Source organism: Branchiostoma floridae, chromosome 1, assembly GCF_000003815.2.
Source record: "Branchiostoma floridae strain S238N-H82 chromosome 1, Bfl_VNyyK, whole genome shotgun sequence".
Lineage (NCBI taxonomy): Eukaryota > Metazoa > Chordata > Leptocardii > Amphioxiformes > Branchiostomatidae > Branchiostoma > Branchiostoma floridae.
Window position 1 is genome coordinate 22,321,934 of NC_049979.1, and position 23,479 is coordinate 22,345,412.

The following is a 23,479-nucleotide window of genomic DNA, read 5'->3' on the forward strand; positions in this document are numbered from 1 at the left end:
AGGATCTCCTCTTCACTTGAATAACAAGGATCTGATCGCCTACTCCTACGCCTATTATGATACATTTGTTTGGCTTCTCGTTTCTTAGTAATGTTGAAAATTAAACTAATAGTACTTGTAGTAAATGCTGCTGGAATTAATACTTACAGTATTTGTATGTGATTTCTTCTAATTTGCTAGCATAGAATAGTACCAACATTAATGCAAGTCATCATTGGTCTAAAATAGCCGACACCCAGCCCATCGCCACGCACGACGACCAGGACACCACCGGGGAGAACGTCCAGGACACCACCGGGGAGAACGTCCAGCACACCATCGGGGAGAACGTCCAGCACACCACCGGGGAGAACGGCCAGGACACCACCGGGGAGAACGGCCAGGACACCACCGGGGAGAACGGCCAGGACACCACCGGGGAGAACGTCCAGCAGGAGAACGTCCAGGACACCATCGGGGAGAACGTCCAGCACACCACCGGGGAGAACGGCCAGGACACCACCGGGGAGAACGTCCAGCACACCACCGGGGAGAACGGCCAGGACACCACCGGGGAGAACGTCCAGCACACCACCGGGGAGAACGGCCAGGACACCACCGGGGAGAACGTCCAGCACACCACCGGGGAGAACGGCCAGGACACCACCGGGGAGAACGTCCAGCACACCACCGGGGAGAACGGCCAGGACACCACCGGAGATGTCACTTGCCCACCGCCGAAGGCAGCGTCCTCTAGGTCGGTGAAAAGAATCTTGAGACAGCCTGCAAGGTGTAGAAAACGAGTAGCTCGAGCTTCCCACTCAATTCCGCCGTCCATGCCCTCCGTCCCTCCCACAACAGCTCCAGCCGCAGAGACGTCGCCACGCCGAACATCGAGGACCAGAAAACGGACCAGGAAGTTGGACTTGTAGGACAATGATAATTGTTGAGTTGTAACATTAAGTTTATGTATTCCGTATTGTATATGAGTAAGATTTCATGTTTGTTAGATTTTAGAGAAATGTCTTTTTTTTAATCGGTTAATTGTCAACTGTTAATTGTTTGTGTAAAAAGGCATAATGAATAACTTTGTTCCACTTGTTAACTATTTACTATAATGTTCTAACATTAAGTTTCTGTATTCTGTGCTGTATTCTGTATTCTGTGCTGTACATCAAGTTTATGAGTATTGTATGTAGTTTCCATTATCATCTAGTCTGTATGTATGTATGTAGTAGTAGAAGTAGCAGTAGTACTAGTAGTTCGTGGCTTTGTATATTTTCTACTATTGCGCCTGTGAAAGCAAAACTTCAATAAATGTTGATTTGTTTAGTATTGCATGTGTGCACGTTGAGTCTAGTGTGTATTGCAACGTTCTGCCGTTGAGTTTCCGTATAAGCGTCAAAGCGTGCAGGTCCGCACATGATAACGGCAGAGTATAACAAACGATAAAAAACTCTAAAGAAACTTGAAAATGTCTTATAGCAACATAATGACAAGCAACAATAAGACAAATTTTCTATAATTCTATGATCACTAATTAAAGGACGAAACTTACCAATGAAAAATATATAGTAATTATTACAACGTTTTGCCGTTGAGTTTCCGTATAAGCGTCAAAGCGTGCGGGTCCGCACATGATAACGGCAGAGTATAACAAACGATAAAAAACTCTAAAGAAACTTGAAAATGTCTTATAGCAACATAATGACAAGCAACAATAAGACAAATTTTCTATAATTCTATGATCACTAATTAAAGGACGAAACTTACCAATGAAAAATATATAGTAATTATTACAACGTTTTGCCGCTGAGTTTCCGTATAAGCGTCAAAGCGTGCGGGTCCGCACATGATAACGGCAGAGTATAACAAACGATCAAAAACTCTAAAGAAACTTGAAAATGTCTTTTAGCAACATAATGACAAGCAACAATAGGACAAATTTTCTATAATTCTATGATCGCTAATTAAAGGACGAAACTTACCAATGAAAAATATATAGTAATTATTACAACGTTTTGCCGTTGAGTTTCCGTATAAGCGTCAAAGCGTGCGGGTCCGCACATGATAACGGCAGAGTATAACAAACGATAAAAAACTCTAAAGAAACTTGAAAATGTCTTTTAGCAACATAATGACAAGCAACAATAGGACAAATTTTCTATAATTCTATGATCGCTAATTAAAGGACGAAACTTACCATTCAAAAATATATAGTAATTATTGCAACGTTTTGCATGCAGTTGAGTTTCCGTATAAGCGTCAAAGCGTGCGGGTCCGCACATGATAACGGCATGATATAACAAACGATCAAAAACTCTTTAAAAACTTGAAAATGTCTTTTAGCAACAGAATGACTAGCAACAATAAAAAAAATTCTATCATTTTCTGGTCGCTAATCAAAGGACGAAATTTATCATTTCAAAAATATGATTGCAACCTGCTGCGGTGAGTTTCCGTGCAGCCGTTAAAGCGTGCGGGTCCGCGCATGATAACGGCAGAGTATAACAAACGATAAAGAAATTTCAAAATGTACTTTTAGCAACATAACTAGCAACAAGAAAATAAAGTTCTAATTACTACAACATCGCAAATCAAATCGATCGGCAGTCGCGCAACATATGAATGTGCAATAAAGGCTATTATTATCATATCATTATTGTACAACTACAGTACTTACCTGTATTTAATGGATTTGTTCCGTGACTATATTGAAAATGCGGCCTGCAATGCGCTGTGACAATTTTGAGCCCTTACTTTAATGCCTCAAAACTGTAACAGGAAAGTCCATAGTCACTACACTTTCACCAAACTTCAGTCACAGCGTGCAGCTCAGCACGTCTTGACGTGCTGAGGGACACGTAGCGACGGCGTGTTTTAAGTTCCTCGTGCATGCTTTTTAATACTTTATTGTGCGAAAACACGTCATTCATAAACATACTACTACTAAGCATAATCAATTGCGGACACTTCAAGCTTTATGTCCCAAAATCTCCTTGGTGACGGACTCAAAAAAGACCCTGAGCTTGGCGTATGCAGACAACTCACGCTGTGTCGCCGTATCGCCGTATCGTTTGTGTCGCAATAAGAGGCTAGCTTCTGTCCCACAAATCCATCATGGCGGCGGATTTTTCCGTGCCGAGCACCGAGCCGAGATCGGCGGTACCTGCAGGTTTTTCGCAGGTTTACTGGCAGATTCTGCGAAGCAAATCATAACTATGACATCTGAAGATTATAAGAAGTGGAAAAGTTTATAGTTTTGGTGCTGTTTTTATTTATTTTCAGGACGGGATAGTTGAACGATCTTCAAGATCCGCGCTCGCAAGTTCTGACAGGCGCTCCGTACGAACTTGGCAACTTCGGTATTTTCGTAAGCTTTGTCGTTCATAGGAACCAAAAGATCGTAAAGTATGATTGTTAATCTATTTTGTGACCGAGTATAGTCCACTGTTTGTGCCCTTTGTCAATGTTGAGACCGTAAGAAACAGCCGTTGTGGGTACCCAATATGGCACCTTGGGACTGCCGTCATTGCGTGTTTCCTGTGCACTTTTGACGCCGTCGAAACGTGCTGTGTGGCACGCTTACATAGCTCTTATGTTATGCCATATGTACGTTAAGAACTTCCAAAACTGGATTCTAATGTCTGGTGTAGCACTTTAGTACCTGTCCTGTAAGAAAATAATGGTAGCAACAAAACTATAATTTCATTCATATTTTTTTTGGCAATCATTCATAACAGTTCTAACTTCTAAGGCCTATTGTGTCCAGCCATTTCAGTGGAAAAAGGAGAAGTCAATGTAAGACATGTAATAGTACTACTAGTAGTAGATTAGTTCCCTTTTGCCATTGATGCAACTTCATGCAAAATTTCAGTGCTAATCATCAAGATAACACAGAAAAGGTGAGAGGCACTATGTCGTGACTGTCCTTCAATCTATGTCAGCACTTATTATGGAGGGGATCATGGTACTGACTACAGACATCCCAGCAGGACTCCATGTACATTAAAGTAATTACCTGTAAATGTCCTCATGTCCCAAGAAGTGTCACAAAAGAAGATAATGATAGGTCTATCACATCAAGAGACCCTTTTTCTCATCAAAACACCATATTTAGAATAATTGTAAATCTAATATAAATCCTAGCCATCCAGGTATTTTTTATACGTTTTTCCTAGACAGAAGTCCCAGCCTACGAACTATGCTAATTATCTGACCCAATGTGCATGCCTGATTGACTAGTATCGAAACAGTGGACATAACACTTACGGTTCTGTACACAAAAGTCGTCGTGGCCACTCAAACTTTACAGTAAGATAACAACGATATTCATGTAGATCTTAGTGTGTCAAAATTTTTAAGTAGTTTTTGGAATAGATGAACCCAACCTAAAAGTTCAGGAGCGCAGAAAAAAATTAAGTACATACAACATGAAATAAAGTAGACTGTCAGCAAAACCAAGTAATAACCATTAATACCTCTCTTCAGAACTTGATACTACAATTCCATAGCTATTTTGATTTTTTTCTGACACTTAATTCCACATATACATAATAGTATACATGTACTAGTGTACAATACATTTTTGTATGTTGCACCTACAGGCAATAATTAGGTACACGGCTCTAATTTTTGCATTATGTGCACAAAAGTGCATAGTATTTCATAACCAATATCTTTGGCCCTGTATGTTTTTGATAGCCCAATATGTGTAAGCTACTGTATATGCTCCTTACTCACAGCTACATGTACCAATCACATGAGTCAACACTGCTGGAACAGACATCAAAGAAGAAAGATGTGCTGTATAAGGTTTGACTAAGGCGGATTATCTTAATCACCCATGCACATTGCTAATGAGATGGCTTTATTCCATTTGCTAAAGGATTTACTGTCAGAGAAGATCAACTAATAAATGGATCAATATATCCCCCAGCTGCTCCCGGGAAATTCCTTCTCATAATGACAGATTAGGGAAGGCAAATCGAGGAGAGCTAAATGTACATAAACATCAGTGCAGTTAGGAACTACACTTCCGCAGGTTTATCGTAGCCATGGTAACCAGCTAGAAACAAACTCCAGAAACAGTCACAAACTGTGGCAGGGCATAAGGAAAAAACATTGTGTTTTTGGTTACCAACTCCAGCAAAAAGCTGCTGACCCAAGCCTTTTTTGTCAAGAGACATAAAATTTACTACCTGACCTTTGTTTGAGTGATGAAAACATTGTGAAATGTTTTCCAAAATATTTTCCAAAAGACCCACCAAACTCAGCAGGCATGATTGTATAATGTATACAGATTCTGTATAATCAAAATATGATATTGAAAATACCAGTGTCATGATGCATTTCTGTTTTGTTAAACTGTGTATACTGGATCGCTATGGCTGAAATGTAAAAAAAAAAAGACAGACGAAAGAAGGGAAAAAAAGACAGAACTCTACAGTTTTTATTCCAAGGACTACTATTGTTTAATTTTGCTAGGCCCACAGGGAAAGTGTGGAACAAAGATAAGAACTGAGAGGGCCACTTCAGTGAGAAGTCACCCATGTCCCACCTCCTGCCCCTTGCCAACTCCTGTAAAAACAGTTTAGCTTCTACACCTGATCCCTGCTCCACTCCCCAAAACCCATTACTCCAACATGAACAAAGCCTGTTCACTCCCCCATCCAGTTATGTGAGCCGACCTTAAGTACTGTATTATGGTCTGTTTGCAGTAGTAACATGCCTTCAGATCCTTCCAGGCCTTCCATGATTGGACTAAGATATGATGTATATACCCTGAGCAGACTAGAGGAAACTGATGCAGTCTTTTTTCAAGAGGGAGAAACTGATCAGATAGAGCAGGTGATGTATGATTATGATTATGAAATATGAAAGAGATAACAACAAACAAAATAGAATGCCACACAATGAAATAAAAGGAAGATAATGAATGTGAAAACATTTTCCTCTTTGTCCATGTTGATAGGAATACTGACCAAAACACTAGTGTTGTTGCTATGGTGTGTGTTCGTACTAGTTGGCTGTGCTAAGGTTACAAAATGTAAGGTGTTGGGGACAGTTTATCAGTATGTGCACAGCATAATTTGAAGATCTGTGGAAGAATCCTTATGATATTTCGTAGGTGGGTAAAGATAGGGAAAATGAGGGTTCATATTCTATAATTGGTCCCCTAGAGGCTTTTTTGGAACTGCAGCAGAATGTCAGGTTTCAATATCTTGTGCTGTAGATAAATCATGGTCATGATTCCATATGGTAGAATCTGATAGCTCTTGAGACAGAGGGTAGGTGGTGTACGTTTGGGTCTCAAGCAAGAAGCAATCATGATAGCCACTTCTTTTAGCCCAAGATATGTTTTACTCTTTTACAAGAACAACCTACCAAACAAAAACAAAAAGAAAGGTCAACATTCCAACCTACCTGTAAACAATCTCAAGGCACTTCTCTGCAGACAATGAATAAATTTGATATTGATAACAACCAGTGGAAAGCAACGTGCGAAGTACTATCAACACTGTACGAATGTCAAGGAAACTTTTATCGGTGAAAGATTTGAAACAAGAAAATTTAGTAACAAGTAAATTTCAAAATGAGGATGGGACTAGGTAATGGTAAAGGTATCTTTTGTGTTTTTGTACAGTATGAGAATATACATCCTAAGGTAAATTCACATTGGTGATAGTACACATTTGACTTAGCATAGATTCAAAAGATCTGGAATTTCTTGGAACACCAAAGTGGCCACTGTACTGCTTGGGGTGATAAACATTCTATTAGTCAACTATTCAATTGCATTGTGCTTACATTGCAAAATTTTGAATAGCACTTAATGATGCTATACTAATCTTGGCAGGAGCTTGTGTATAAGGACCTGCTATTATGGGAAGGACTTGATACAGGGCTTAAAATTCATTGCTGGGAAAAGGTGTGTAAAATCTTAACCAAACATTTAGGTGAACAAAAATCATGAAATTTAGTAGAATGACAGCAAAACCTGATTACAAACATCACTCCTTCCTGCAGAGCTTGAATCTGAAATTCTATAGCAAACTCCAAAAATTCTATCATTTTTTTCTTACACTTGAATGTGCTCTGTTCTGGCAATTGTGTATATAACTCTGCACATACAAATATCTTGGTGCACCAGCTTTATTATAGGTACACAGGAATGCATATACATTGTACCTAGTATTTAGAGCCCTTAGATAGGTAACGGTAGTTCACCTTAATCCGTGGGGTAACCTATATCCGTTATTTAAAAAAAACTGGGTATTTACAGATTTCAGGTCAATGACGTCGGTTTCAAATGTCAACATTTTAAAAATCTTACACTGTGAAACTACCTTCCATCGACTTAACGACCCCAAAATACCCTATTTGTATATACAACAGATATAGGTTACCCAACGGATAAAGGTGAACTAACATTACAGCCACCTTGTACATGTGAAGTGCCACCATCTTATCAGACCATAACATTTGTAAGTTTTACAAATCCTGCCACACATTAGCTCTAAGAAGTCCCCTATCATGTGCACTCTGCTTTAAAGTGGAAACAGCAAGGTGGCACACTTCTTGGCATTTCCCATGCCCTAAGGTATGACATTTGGAGGTTCTTGTGACCATGTGCAAATGGCTCTCAGACAACACAGGCGCCACCGTCCCGGCCGGCACACCACGAGTACATAGCAGTCAGTGGGAAAAACAAACGACAGCGGTAGTACCTGTGCGAACATGTCATCCACAACTGGTCTGAAGGACCCACTATGGGGGGATGTCTCCCACATAACAATATTGTCTGTGTTTGTCAGTGTAGATAACCTCTGTACCTAGAAACCACAATCGTGTAGTACTTTACTGTAAGGGTCGACCATGCTAACCTATGTGCTTGTTTACATTACACCTACAGTGTAAATGTATGTTCACACAGTTAACAAGAAAATAATTCATATCCCTTATAGCTTTTCATGATGAGAAGTGGTTTAACTTTTAGTTAGCTACATTGATGAAGATGATCAGACAAAGGAATTTGTAAAATTCGATGGTTCAGAGGTACTTTATTCATGCTTTTACCTAAGATCCCATTTTCGGAATTATCCATTCATGCCCTGTCTTGTTTCATTTCACAGTCATAGTTTTGCAAATGAAATCTAACCAATATTCTTGTTTTTTAACGACAAGTACATTATTTTTTTTCTCAAAAAGGTCCAAATTCCACTGTACATGTATGTGTATGATATTACATTCTTGAGAAAAACAAGAAATTTCCAAGGGTTATGAATGATTTGGGAGTATGAGTACTAAAAATAATTTTCTTGTTCACTGTTCAAAGGTTAGTAGTAATAATGAAAGTACAGTGGTGAGTGAATAAATACATCTGGGACTTCTGCTCAATAAGAAGACATATCAAAGGCCAGCCACTCTCCCATTCTGATTCTTTGAAAAGGAATTTTTTTCCAAGTGTTTCTCCCTTAACAATTATAGACATTTTCTGCTCACAAATAGAGGCCTCTTTTTATTTGGTAGAAAAATTAAAATTGCCTGGTCAATCAACAATATTGCATAGCCTAGAATCTATTGTTACAGTATTACTAGTTACTATATAGCTAGTTGCCTTATACAATATACTTGACTTTGCCTTACATTGTACCCGTCACAATTGTTGTGCAATAAACTTTGACTTGACTTGAAAAAATTAACTAAAACATTAAAATCTATAGTAATAAGTTGGACAGCTGGCCACAGAAATGTTGACACAACCTCCAGTGAACAAATTAGGACAATTTCATCAGAAAAAAGACAAGGTGCACACTACGTATTTTCTTATCCATTCTTCTTCTTTCTTATCTTTCTTTTGACTGAGGCTAATCCAAATCTAATACTGCATACTAAGTACATTACCGTTGCTATTTTCTTAGTGTACTTGCAAAGGCAGAATCCGGTTCCTGGATAGATTGCAAACAAATTACGCTCGAGTACACAATCATTAAGTCACTCCATCACCGAGGAGATCATAAAAGGAGCAACAGGTGCTGGGTAGATGACATGAACAGCGCACTGGAGAACAACTTGTAAAAGCCTGCAATTACGAGTTTGATTGACCCTGGCAACAGCTTGTCACTTCATTCAATGACCATGTGTTATTGGCTGAGTCTATAGGGGATTCTCAGATCTCTTCAGAGACAGCTACCCAACCACTCCATGCATCTGCACATCTGCCAGAACATTGGGTACCACCTCCCACTGCAATCATCATTTTCAATATCTTCCAATCAAGAAGATTACAAAATTCTAATTTATGCTAATGCGATACATCGCTAGCTTTCATCAGCATGTTTGTGGAAAAGCCAGGGGAACTAGAATAATTACTCGAATAATTACTCCAACTATTTGATCTGTCAGTTAAAATCCTTTCATCACATCTACAAATGTCAGCATTTTACCAGAGAGGGGATGTTTCCTCTCATATTTAATGACTAGCATTTGCATTTTGAATAAAATTAATAATGAATGGTTTCATGTCATCAACTATTTCAGTAATCATCTTAATAAGAGAAGATTAATGTTTCTGTCAAGCAAAAAAAGTACAACACTAAATGAATTATGCAGATCTGGTACTGGCTTTGTTATTTCTAGAGAAATATATCATCAGGGATGATCCCTCCGTCCCAGGTCAGAGATCTGCTCCCCCAAAAAATTTCTTCAAAAATCTGATTGTTGTGACAGACGAAATTCTACCTTGTCCATCTGAACTTCATGACATGAAACTGATGAAAGTATATTTTCACATAAGTTTATATTGTCTACTTAAGAAAAGTAAATCAACAACATGGACTCCGATACAAGGAGTTGGATAGAAAAAAATTTAAAAGCTGGAGACAACCCTGTACATAATGAATTTACAGACACGTGGGTCTCAACATATTCACATGTGACTGTCAGAGAAAAGGTACATGTAGCATGCTGTCACTTCTTTTCGTCTAGGAGACATTCAACCAAGCAACCAAATAACAAAACCTAAAAGATGAACATTTTTTATGACTGACAAATTTTACTCAGTGACAAACGGCATATCATGCTGTTAGTGCATTGCTCTTTGGATGTTTTACTCAAGAGCAATTTAGAGGCCTGAGGGCAGAAAAACATTTGCATTTACTTTCAGCCAAAATACGTACCTTTTACATGTCAATTATCGTCATAAAAGCATCACCCTGAATTTGAGATTGAGCTCACCTTATCAACTGCTTAACCAACTTTTCAGAATTTACTTTGTGGTACAGAAACATTTGCACAAAATATAATACGGTGATGATTTTACTTTTATTGAATTAGGGCTCAAATAATGGGCGCATATGTACTTTTTTCACCCCAAATCAAAGCTGTGCACCTAAAATTTGACTGTTGGTGCACCTAGATATTTGTGTTGAGTAAAATACATTTAAGTACTATAAGTTTATGGCATATTCTTGACATTTCAGTGTCATAAGAAATTTTTTAAAAATTCATTGTGTCACTTGTTTAGAATTTTGAGGATAGCTATATAGTTCATTATGTCTTCCCCAGTTTATACTGTTTTTGCTAGTGTGTTTTTCTTCTTTCTCCATCTGGCAGTAGAAAATACCAGCAATTTTTACTGGTTTGTGATAGCAATGTTTTTCTTGTACACAATATTACAGAGTGGGCCTAATGGTTTTTTTATAATTAAGTTTGATTACAAGGTCCGAAAACCAAACAGATGAAGGTTTCTTCTTACTCACATACTACATTATAGGGCGAGTCTAATGGCATTATATTGTGTGTGAGTAGCTTGACAAAAGACTATCTTAAAAATGTTGACTTTCTATTTCATTTCATATTACCCAAATTCTTAGGTTAGGTGTGCCAGAGTAGGCACAGCTGTCAGGAACCTCTGCACCTTGCTAATCAGGTGGGCTTCCAAAAATCTGCAGAGACATGGAGATCTGTACATTCCTGAGGGTCTGCATGAGGGGATCCTGGCAACACTTAACAGTATATTTAGGAGTGCCAGCAATGCTTAATGGATGGTGAACAGACTTGTTTTTCGTGCTGCGGTTTTGGGAATGAGTCATTCATGATAAAAATAATTTGCAATAACATCTAATGATGAAATCAGGAATTTCAAGAAATAGTGCGCAACTTGGTACTAACCGATTATGGTTCAAGAAGAATTTACCGACAATGTTTGGAGTTGGACTAGTGAATGGCTGAGCTAGGATTGGCAGTGAATTAAAATAGCTTGCTACGCCTCACAGAGGAAGGCATGCAGATCCTCATTCCTGGCCGGATCTGGAGATGAGGTTAATTATTGTGTGAATGCCCCGAAGGTCTGGGGTCCTGAAGGTGGGCTTAATCAACCTGAGGCAATAAAGACATGCAAATCCTCAGAAACTATTAAGTGACGTGGAGTAACAAGCCAGCCAGGTGGGCTTGGAAGAAACTTGAATAGATGATCATACCAGTTTACAAAGTTTGAAGGAAGCATCGGTCAGCAAACTTTTGAATCCTAAATACTCTGAAGGAAAGTCTCTCTCAAAGCAAAAAGCACTGTTTCAAGATGATCTTGTGTTTAGTGTTGTTGACCTAAAATCTACAGGTTTTGGGTTAAAATGCCTGGAAGCCCAATGTTATGTCCTTGGTAAAGCAACTTTATACCTTATTGAAAAATGTTGAAACTTTGTTCCAACACTAAAAGAAACTCACCATAAATTTTCGGCCGAACACTCCGACCTTCTTCAGATGAAATGACTCGCTGCACTAATCCGGAAGTCGTCGGATGACTTCAGGTAGCAGCGAATCATAAATGGCGGGAAGGCGAAACCTGCCACCATCACGGTTCAACGAGGGTTGCTGTGCCCTTATTTTATACAACTTCATACCTTATTTTCCTCACTACCTACCTACCTACCTAGTCCCTTGACCTCCAGGTCGTTTCCACAGTTCCTCACTCAACTCAGGTAAAAAATGAGTATCAACAACTTAAGTTAGGGACATCCTCTTGGGACATGCTTCAGGAAAACCAAGTCATCTTGTTCAGCTTGTGCAAACAGTACAAAGATTGGTGGGCTCTACCTAAAGACAGTTTACCTGGTTATGCGACACAAACAAAACAATCTGTTTTGCTGCTTTCTCATATTTGTTTCAGAGCTAACCAGTAAATCAGATTAGCTGGGAAAGCTGGAAGCACCTGTGCCATCATCAATAGAGGACCTGATTCACACAAAGAATTCACACATCACAAATATAAGTAAGGACCCTGATAGGCCTTGCCACTGCTACTGCTGCTACAAAGCCACTTTGTAGATTTGGTCCCTTATCACAGTGGAATGTGGCAATAATAGCACTTCAGAAGAGTTGTCAGTCTCAGTTTAATCAAGCAGATAACGGTCTTGCCACACAATGTAGTCTCATGATAAGCACTCGGTAACAATGATGCCAGCTGACAGCTTTCACAAGAGTTCATGTTGTAAAAAAAAGTCATGTACAATGTGATAAAACTCGTTAAACAATCTCACGGCCTAAGTCAACGCCAGTTTAAGCAGATATCTAAAGCCTGTACGTGATAGAAGTCAAGCCCGGCAGCTTGTCACTGATTATGTGTAAGCCTGGCAGTTTTCTCACAATGCATGTCAAGCTTGTTACCTTAGAGAAGGAGGTCCTGATGATATCATTTGGTTGCGTTTGTGACTTTGTGTGTCTGCACCTCAAAATCAGTTCGAAGGATTTGTATGAATTTGCATTTAGGTAGTTTTTGAGGTACAATACCCTTGTGCGTGCTGTGCCAATGTGCCTATAGGCAACATAGGGCCTAACAAAGGCAAGCTAATTTTTGAGGTCCAAAAGAAACATGGCGAGTTGGGGCCTCCTAGATTAAAACAACACTAACAGTTAGATGTGCAAAGTTTAAGTGCAACAGGTGTAATATAACCAGCATGCCTGCTACCCTAGTGTGTTATGAAGAAAGGCAGTTATACTGGCTATACAGATACAGATGGTACATGTACGGACTGTAGGTGCATCATTGGATGCAGATAATGAAGACAATCAGGAACAGCACCCGAAAGTGTTCACAAGAGATCTAACAATGACTCATGACCTCTATGCATTATATACCCATTCTTTTGCTCCGCAGGTGGCCCATAACAGGTGTCCTACTTGCGTTTATCATGATCAACATGCAAGAGTTCAAATTGGATGACTCAACAGTACATTAGATGACTAAAGGAACATGAATAACAGTTCAAAGCACAACAATATGTATGAGCTTGTGACATCTTATCACGATAAACAGAGAAATTGGTCTAGTCATTAAAGTGCGTTTCCCTTAAGTTTACTATAGTAACGATGGTTACTGAAAGTTATAATCATGGTTAAGATCTGTAGTGACAATGAAAAACAAAAGGATTGCTATCAAAGTCTGCAAAACTGTGAAATCAGACACAATAGAGAGCTACATCAGGTACCTGCCCATCATCTATCACCTGTCATACACACCCAACATACACAAAGTCTGTCTTTATCCATTACATCACCAAATTACACATTTGGGTGGAATTGAACTCAAAATGTCACTAAATGTCCTAAAGAGGTAGTCCTATCTCTTTGTTAATTCTGCCAAGGAGGTTATGTTTTTGGTTTTATCATCATGACTCTAGAAGCTTTAGATGGATTGATATAAAATCAGCTCTTCATATGAAATGAAAGAAATTATTATATTTTTAGCCCCTTGGCATCTTTCCTTTAGTTCTACAGTAGAACATCTGATTTTCATATGTTACAAATGTATGTCCAGAACAAGCTATGGCCATGTCATGATTTTAAGCTTTTTGACAGCTCCTGAGCCTGGGAAGAAGTGACATAAGTTTGAGACCTCCAGTTATTCTCACTTTTTAACTTTCCTAGCATACAAATGTTTGCCAGAATTAGATCATTCTACTTATGCTGGGAACCATGTTTGGCTCGAGGACTTTGTAAAGTGAAACTATTCACATTCCCAAAGTTACAGCCAGGATTCTAGCCAGTTCGAATTTTTTTGGGAGGTCACTGAAAGCTAATGTTTGCTCAACCTTTGCTGCTTCTAGTTCTGTGGAACAAGGGTGTTACAGATGGCCAAAATTGATTTTGCTTACCTGTATGAAGTAACTTCTTCTATCTTCTCCAGGGGTACTTGAAACCCAACTTCTTCCAGGATTTCGGACTGAGCTATCTCCTTCAGACTGACATCCTTATCCACGATTCCCGCACACAGCTCGTAGGTGACACCCTCGCTACCTGGAAGGGTCTGCACACCGTCCTTTTCTTCTGGGTTACCATGAAGCCTATGGTAGGTATTCATGTAAATAGCTGCAGGGAGTGGAAAAACACTTAGATTTCATTTTCTTCTTGCAAAGCCTATAAAATGGTGTTTGTAATTGTACTTCTGACAATGATAATAGTCTTAGTAATAATCTTAACACATGAGTTTCATATATAGTTTTAAGTTTTTAATTCTTTCAGCTTAGACAGTGAGGGTGTAGTTCCAGTATACAAGGAAAACAAATAACGCATACACATGGCTAGGAAAAAGGTTAATGTACACAACTTGTAGGTGACGCCCTCCTTGATTAATAGTCATTGTTGCCTAAAATAGATAGTATGTGACTATTCTGGAAACTTATCCTATACACGTACAGCTACATGTATTTCATGCATTTAAAGCACTTAATTTAGCTAATGTGAAGCCATTATGCACATCAAGAACATAACTTATGGAGATGCTCACAGATGACTAGGCTGCTTATCAGAGTGATTAATTCATAAATGTATGGTTTGTGTGCAGCATATGCATTAAGACCATTACTGCTATTTATCATCATAAGGCAAAGTGACACAACAGTTTCGTATCAAATTGACTCATCTAGAGGTCAAAATGCAGGTTCAAGTAAAAGGTAATATATGAAAGACTATACATTGGACTTTTAAAGAGCAATAAAATCTCTTGAAAATTTGCATGTTTGCATGTTTGTGAATAGCAAAGCATGAGAAGCCATACCTAGATAGTAGATCTTAGTAGCTCTTCATGATAGTGATGTATGCAGGTAATTCTTGAGATATGTCAAAGGAACAATTAAATCCTGAACCCCCTGGCAACTTTCCAAGGTACTGCAGCAGGGCATCCAGTTTTAATATTTTATGTTCTGAACATCCTGAAGCCATGATTTTTAGGTGACATTTAGCTCATTGGCTTGTGATGAAGACTTCAAGTGGTATTTGTTTGGACCCCCCTAGCACTATTCTGGAAACTGCAGTGGGCTTTTTGCTCTCAGTTTTGGATGAGATAATTCAGAAAGGGATTTGTTGATGTTGTGTATGTTGTTCGATGTCTTGTTGGTGGATTTTTAGTCATAAGGGTTGGGAGCGTCTGTTACACTTCACTGCTAGATATAAAGCACCTGAGGGGCTAACAAAGGGTCCAATCTACCAATATCACTGCAGCTGCCATAGATCAGGAGTAGGCAGGTAGGCTGAGTGACTCCATTAGCACTGCAACATGTCAGATAACAAGTTGGTGAAAATACTATCCAGACTGCTGGGGACCCACATTTTTCATCATTCCTCACACCGCTTCAAGTACACAAAGCTGAGTTCCGCCAAGGCCAAGTGGAGAGGTGTTCCCAAACACAATGTCAGAGGGCTCAGAAACAGGGCTGTGTCCTCTGGGAAAGTGTGCTGCAGGAAAGTGATTTGTTGTCAGCACTTCCTGCTCATTACCTTCACCAAGAGGGAGAAGAGAATATCTTGAGAGGTTGTGGATGAATCTTCATCATATTCGGTTTATTGGTAGGTATTGGCAAAATGAAGAAATGGCTAGATTATGGGCCTTCTGGAAGTTTTCCATGGTACTGCAACAGGGGTTCTGGTTTTGATATGTCGAGTGTTCTGGATATGCTATATTTTATTTTCAAAGGTAGGCAGCTCTTGGGCTTGTGAAGAAGTGGCATAGGTTTGGGCCACCTAGGAACTTTTTTTGGAACAATTTTCTCAAATTTTCACTCTGAAAGATTTGTTATTTCACTTTGCATCTAGTAGATAAAAAAATAAGTTAAAAGACTACCTTAAGGTCACAGAGTATGATGTCATTGTTTTTGTATGTGATGCCGTGTTGCCAGGAATATTTTCAAATCAAAGATAGCATGAGAGTCAGTATACAAAACAAGCTGCATACATAGATGAAAGATGTCTGGCTGCTGGTTGCCCCAGGCAGATGAATCAAGAATAAAGTGCTGTCAATTTGATTTTATTTTTGAAGGGACCTGAACTTTGCAGTAGAAGGGGAAAGGGTTTTGCAGCTGAAACTTTTACTTTTACTTTTACTTTTCTTTTACTTCTGCTCTACTGTGAAAATAAAACCATAGCAAACATTTCAAAATTCACGGTATGTTCAGAAGCCCCCTATCCTCACTCCACAGCTGCCCTGTCCACTGAACCATGCACTTTAAAACATAAAAAGACCAGGACCTGACGATCAATCAACCCACCTGGCCGGAACTGCTTGACAAGATAGAACACCTGCCGCTTGGGGTTGTAAATGAGAATCACCACGCTGGAAAGACAAAGTTCCAATGTTAGAAGATTTCACTGAAGTACCTTTGCATTTCAAATGACTATCTTAAATGATACCCAAACTTTTCGAAATCATCCAGCATACTAATAAGTGATACCTGACCTTCTTGTACCAACACACAGGGGTTCGTGTTACATGCACAGTGTCTGGGTAAACACAGATCAAAGCACAGGGGAAAGTGTTGTGAAGCTTGCTAATCAGCAGTTAACATTGTTATGTCTAAAGCAGGATTTCAAGTCATGTATGGCAATGTTGGGGTCATGCTGACAGAGCCTACAGATGCCTCCATCAGCATTAGTAAGGGCTCTTGTTTGTAAATGTTGAAGTTCTTATCTCTACAGGTGACTTGTGTTATCAGAAGTACAAATAGAAACAATTAGGCAAAAACGCACAAAATCATGTGGAAACTTGCATTGGATAGCCACCTGTAATTAGGTGGGACTAAAGCATTTACCCGAAACATAACGTTACTAAATTTCATCCATAGGAGCGTGTGTGTTCCACATTCCACGATTGGTCAGCAGGAAATTACAGGCACAGGCCTGGCATGCCTCCATTGGCCGATACAAACAAACTCTGTATGCTAACAAGGCCTCCTTCCTCCAGAAGGGACCCTCTACATTCTGTGCAATATCAACAGGAAGCAGAGGATAAGCTAAATACACTCCTCTTGGAGCTGCTGCATGTGAATGGGCCATTAATCTCCAAGTAGATGTATGGATATGCCATATTACTAAGTATTAGCTTCACCGAGAAGGTTACATTTATGTTAGTTTTTGTATGTTTGTGAATAAACGACATAACTTGAGAAGACCTACATGTGTAGATGGATTGTCTTAATATTTGTGTTGAGACCTCGACATGTGTAGATGGATTGTCTTAATATTTGTGTTGAGACCTCGAAATGATTAGATTATGGGCCCTCTAGTAGGTTGTTGTGGTACTGCAGCACAGCTTCCAGTTTTGATACCTCACATTCTGCCCATGATTTTTGAGTGCTAGACAGCTCTTGGGGAAGGGGGTAAGTGGGATATGATTGACTAACATCTTTTTCTTTGTTGGAGACTTTAAAAGACAAACTCAAGAAGGGGTTAAACTAAAGGATTGTAACGATTTCTGGTATGTGGGTAGCTTCAGTGATGATTGACATAATCAGATGCTAATTATGCAAATCAGAATGAATTTGCACAATTGTTGAGGAAATTCTATAGAGCCGCCCATTATAGGGCTATTCAAACATGTGATGTGACAGAGAAAGATAGAGGAATATTGATAAACAAAAATTATGCACATGATTACTAAATTTGCATAATAATTAAGAAAATACTATAGTTCCACAGTGGTAAACGATAGTACTTTCATACTTGTTCCACATGTTTTCCTCCTGTTTTGCAAGTCAGTACTATTTTCAGTTAGCCTTCTCCTACCATTACAATAGAAAAGAGTGTAAATGTTGCAGCAAAATCAAGGGCATAGAGAATGAGCCAGATACTTACATCTGCTTGGAGATAAAGGACTCTACCTAAGCACTTCAAACACTACTTTGCAAACATAACAAATACTAGAGTTCCACGAACACATACCTTTGCCAAATAAACCAGGTTTGTTATGCAGAATGATGTCTGTAGACAAATGCGTTACTCATTTCATTTTCTTTATAATTATATGCTTGGAGTTGGTTTATAAAATTTCGGCATTGATTATGAAATTAGATCCCAAGTTACAATTAATTGATATCAAATTGTAGCAAGCATTACTTAAGCTATTAGCATACCAAAAATCATGATGATCCTTTGATCCATTCTTGACTTATTCTTTTTCAAAGTCTTTAAATACACCTCTTACTCTCTTCCCTCTTTCTCAGTTACATATGTGACAACTAAGAAGCAAAAAGGAGAAGTAATGATGAAAGTACTATAATGGAATACAGTGGATTCATGAACATTTCCTAATCAATTATGCAAATTAGCTGTTAATTTGCATAATAAGTATCACATTATATTACATGCCAAAAATCATGACGATCCGTCAACACGTTCATATTTTCTCATTAATTATGCAAATGAGATCATCATTTGCATGGTAAATATGTATTGACATTTCTCTCTTTCTCAGCTACATATGTGACAAGTCCTATCATGGAATGTAGTGAATTTATAAATATCCTCATTAATTATGTAAATTAGCTGTTGATTAGCATAATTGGTATCTCATTATGTAGGTCTTCACTTACGCTACCTACATACCAAAAAGCATGACGATCCGCCAACATGTTCATATTTTCTCATTAATTATGCAAATGAGGCCATCATTTGCATAATTGATATCTATCGACATTTCTCTCCTTCCCAGCTACATATGGGACAAGTTTTAAAGTCCTATCATGGAATGCAGTGGTTTTGTAAATTTTCCTCATTAATTATGCAAATTAGCTGTTGATTTGCATAATTAGTATACCATTATGTAAGTCATCACTCATTCTATCTACATACCAAAAATCATGACGATTCGTCAACAAGTTGTATAGAGTTATTCTCGTCCAAAGTTTGAAAGGAAACCGGCGCCTGCAGTTCCAAAAAAGCCGCTAGGGGGCCCAAACTCCCAGCACTTACTCTCTGCCTCGAGGGCTATCTACCACTCGAAAATCATGATCACCGCATGTCCAGAACAGGAGATATCAAAAATTGAGGTTCTGCTGCAGTACCTTAGCAAGCCGCTAGGGGGCCCATTATCGAACTTGACCTTCGTTTTCCCGACCCCTACCCACCTACCAAATATAATCGGGATACATCAAAGGCTTCTCGAGTTATGCTGTTAACACACACACACAGAGACACACACACAGACTCACAAGCCTAAAACATAACCTTAGCCATTCTGGCAAAGGTAATAAAAGGTCACAAAATCTGATGTCATTGACTGATGAAAGTGAGAAATCGAACAGTTGATAGAATGCTTTGTTCACTTTTACAGTAAGCATCAGAAACTTCAGAAAGTCAAGAAGGAATTTGATCGTTGACGTTATAATGCAAACTTTCCATCTTTGCGGTTACCCAGACTTTTAAAAATAAAACCTTCGTGTTTATTCAAAGAATTGACAGGCATGTTGGGAAGTTTGTTATGCTTGTGTTGTTATTTTCAACCAAGAAATTACATGGGTTTGGTCTATCATCATACTTTCCATGTCCTTAATCATTTCTTGGACTTTTGGTTACAAACCCTTTCCATTTTAGGTAAACCCTCCCTTTCTTTAGGATCTCAAGATGAAGATACTAATTTTCAAAGTTCTTATCTTTTTCCAATGCCAAATTAATCTTTGTGGTAGGAATAACACATTTCAGTAAGAAAGTAAGTAAAAGAAATTAGTACTATGAAAGTATATTCAGGTACAGTATAGGTACATTATTTTGTTTGAGCATTATAAACCATTACCTGAAATGACTCCCATGGTTGTGTACAGTACTAGATATATACAGGCAGCATTAGGCAGTGCTAATGTACATGCCTGCAACATGTGGTCATAATGGTTTCTGACTGGAAACCCTCAGGTGTAATGATGTCAAGATGAACAATCTTTCAGGTTGCCATCAGGGAATAATACAACTGCCTGTTCTGAACATCCATCAGTCCTGTATTGACTATGAGATTTCCCATATACTCTAACTTGTGTACTCTTCTGAAAGCTAGGAAAGAAGGTACATATACTTCAATATAAAATACATCTGCCCAGTTCACCCACAAAGCATAATTGCGTGCCAATTTGAAGGTTATGCCAATACACGTATTTGCGTGACACGAAAAAACGACACTATCAGACGTTGTGACGTCAGCTTGGGATTTTCATGCCTAATGAAGCCTTGTCTGGTTATTGCTTGGAACACCTGTGCAGACAATCATATCCACCAGGTGACACACCAAAGGGCACCTCTCACAAATGACTCATGTGGGAAAGGTCTCCGGGGTGGCTGCTGAATACCTCCCTATCCAGACTACCTTGTTATGTGGATAGAGTAGATGGCGCCCCTTTGTGTCTCTGTGTGAACAAATGTCCGCTTTTCACTTCATACAAGGAAAGTGTCTGACATGTCTTAAAAGTGTTTGTCACAGCTTCGCAATATCTCACCGAAACCTTCCTCCGGCTGCCACAGCAGACCTCCGCATCAAAAGATTTAATTAAGTTGCCACATTAGAAATCACCATTGCTCACAGGTTTCTCTTGCTAATTAAAGTTGATCTGTACATGGAAGTACCCGGGCAGGTGTGTGACAGGCAGGTTCACAGTGGGCCACCTCCTGGGACACTTCATCAAACTCTGATTAAAGCTGCCTCCTCACGTCAACCTTGACAAAGTGCAAGGTCACGACAACAAGGAGGCATTGCTAACCTTACAAGTCCTCCATCTTGTGAACAACCTTGATTCCTGTTCTTTTCTCAACTGAAGTGTGAACCATCAAAGTGGCTTTCCTTCAACTTAAGAAGATAAAGTACAGATGCCTTTTAAGTCTCCAAATAATTACTGCTTACAGAAGAAGTGGACACAATCAAGGAAGGCATGGTCAGTTGTGAGACTGAGCAGGTTAATCTGTGGCATTGTGTGCAACACTCAGGCACAAGTCAAATTTGATGAAAACAAGTTTGTAGTCAGCTATTCTCCCCACAGGTGTTACATACCACCTGGGTAATGTTAAAGCTTCAACTAAGGCACTTAATGGCACAAGTAGAACTGCTTTAATCGGTCTTCGACAAACAGCAGTATCTCCTGCTAATTCAAAGGTGCACACTCTTAGGTAGCAACTTGTTGCTAACTTGGTTGGCATCATGTTAGACTCCCAATAATTAGAGGGTCTGTGAACCATTTTCCCTGAGCTACTGTAATTCAATCTTAGCCAGCCCCCCTATTCAACAATACTTGTGAAGCGTCACTTTAATGTTACATAGCACGGTTATCCTGGATTCCATGTTCGGCATTATTGACCGATTCTTCAAAACACACAGTTAATATGCTACATGTAGACTGCTAAAAAGTCATAACGGATTATCTTGTTGTGTTGGTGTTCGTAGGCCAGTTCTACCAACAGACATACACAAATCTAGACAGTGTAACTTTGCTTGCATATTATTGGAACATTCATCAATTGACCTTCTTGAATGTACTGCTAACTTAAGCATTACTGGCACTTCTATATTTATGTTTAAGCCTTTCCAGAACCCAAAACAAGTCACGATATATCCTGGACCCTCAATAAAGTAGGCTAAGTATAGCCCTAGCCTGGTATCCAGCCGTATTATAGCTCCCGAGTCTCTTCTTTCCTCTCCGCAAAGGAGAGACTTGGGAGCTATAAATATGGCTGGATACCTGGCTAGTGTAGCTCATGTCGGCAGTACCACTCACCTGTCATGTACATGCATGTAGTCCCACGTTTTCTGCACACCATTCTACATTGAACAAAAGAAGAAATTAGTGGTATTAAATAAAACTTTAATATGTCATCTCAATGAGCAAAGTCAAATTCACAAAGTTTGCAGACAATAATGGGGGTCTGCTCGCCATTATATGTTAAGCGTAATCAGCTGTTCTATAACTACCATGTTAATTCATACATGGACAGCTCTAACTCCACACAGCATGCAGTAGTTTCTGGGAATTTCTCTCGGAACCTGATAAATTATGCGTAAAACACAATCACAAACTTGTCCTGACTTATCGGATTATCGAATATTGTCCAAAGTCACACACAGTGCACGTCAGACAGAGGTAAGGCTCAGACTGGTGTGACACAGGCATTTTTGTCAGGCTTTCTATTTTGTCTGGTTTCCAAAAATCTAACCAGAAATCGTGACCATAGCAACAATGTCCAAAACACAAGATATCAAAACTGGAAGTTCTAGAGCAGTACCAAAGAAACCTGCTAGGGGACCCAAAATCATTTATTATCAACATCTACTCCCATACCAAATATCACACACACACACACACAAACACACACACACACACAAACACTGTCTAAAGCATTTACCTTCTTGGCGAAGGTAAAAACTGTGACAACTACACATCTCTGGTTCTTTCTTCTTAGTCTTCCTAAGTCATCATCAAATATGTTTCAGCAGATGCAGGGCAAAGATAAGAAGCCACGTCATGTACATGTGCTGTATGAACTAGTCAAAGAAGCTACTGAATTTAAAAATACACACACATAAAAAGACGTCAACAGATACTAAGTGCTGGGAACAACAGCTTGTTGACAGCAGATGGCGCACTGTATGGGTCAAATCATTGTGACTTTTATATCTTACTGTTATTAAATAAAAGACAATGAGTGCATGACACCTGTTTTTGCTTTTATTTGATAAAAAGAAAATGCTACGGCCATTTTACACATTGAAAGTTGCAAATTGTGGCACAGAGGCCACAGTCACAATGTTGTATGTTAGAACATTGATAAACCTTGATAGATATGTATTACATAAACATACATGTATTACAACCCTTTAATCTTATCAGGTGTGATAGATTTTATGGAACCAGATGAGCAGGCTCAGATGAGGCTTTAAAGAAAGCTGATAAATAATTCTTGTTTTTTTTTTTCCTTTCTAAAAACTTTTTATCCAAAGAATAAGGGAGTTAAGCTTTTATAATTAGCAACATTTGCAAAATAGACACACAAAGAGCAAGATACGGTCTAACTGTCTCAATAGAAATTCAATGTAGCAATTGTGAAGATTTAGCATCTATGACAGTACAACGATTTGGAGACCATGAGACCCTCTTAATTGCCAGCAACAGATGGCAAGAACACCTGATGGGTACTATCAGAGGAATCAGGAGAAGTCATTTGATCCACCTCCTGTGAAGCCCTCCTGATAGATATCTTC

The 23,479-nt window shown here is 39.0% G+C and overlaps 1 protein-coding gene across 1 annotated transcript in view; it reads right to left on the reverse strand.

The window, feature by feature from the left end:
- LOC118420080 (uridine diphosphate glucose pyrophosphatase NUDT14-like) overlaps positions 1 to 23,479 on the reverse strand; it is a 30,485-nt gene that overhangs the window by 1,413 nt on the left and 5,593 nt on the right. The window contains exons 2-4 of the mRNA XM_035826787.1: positions 21,999 to 22,042; positions 16,521 to 16,585; positions 14,133 to 14,346 (exon numbers count right to left, since the gene is read on the reverse strand). Of these exons, the coding sequence (XP_035682680.1) occupies positions 14,133 to 14,346; positions 16,521 to 16,585; positions 21,999 to 22,042 (323 nt within the window). The remainder of the gene's footprint in view (positions 1 to 14,132; positions 14,347 to 16,520; positions 16,586 to 21,998; positions 22,043 to 23,479) is intronic.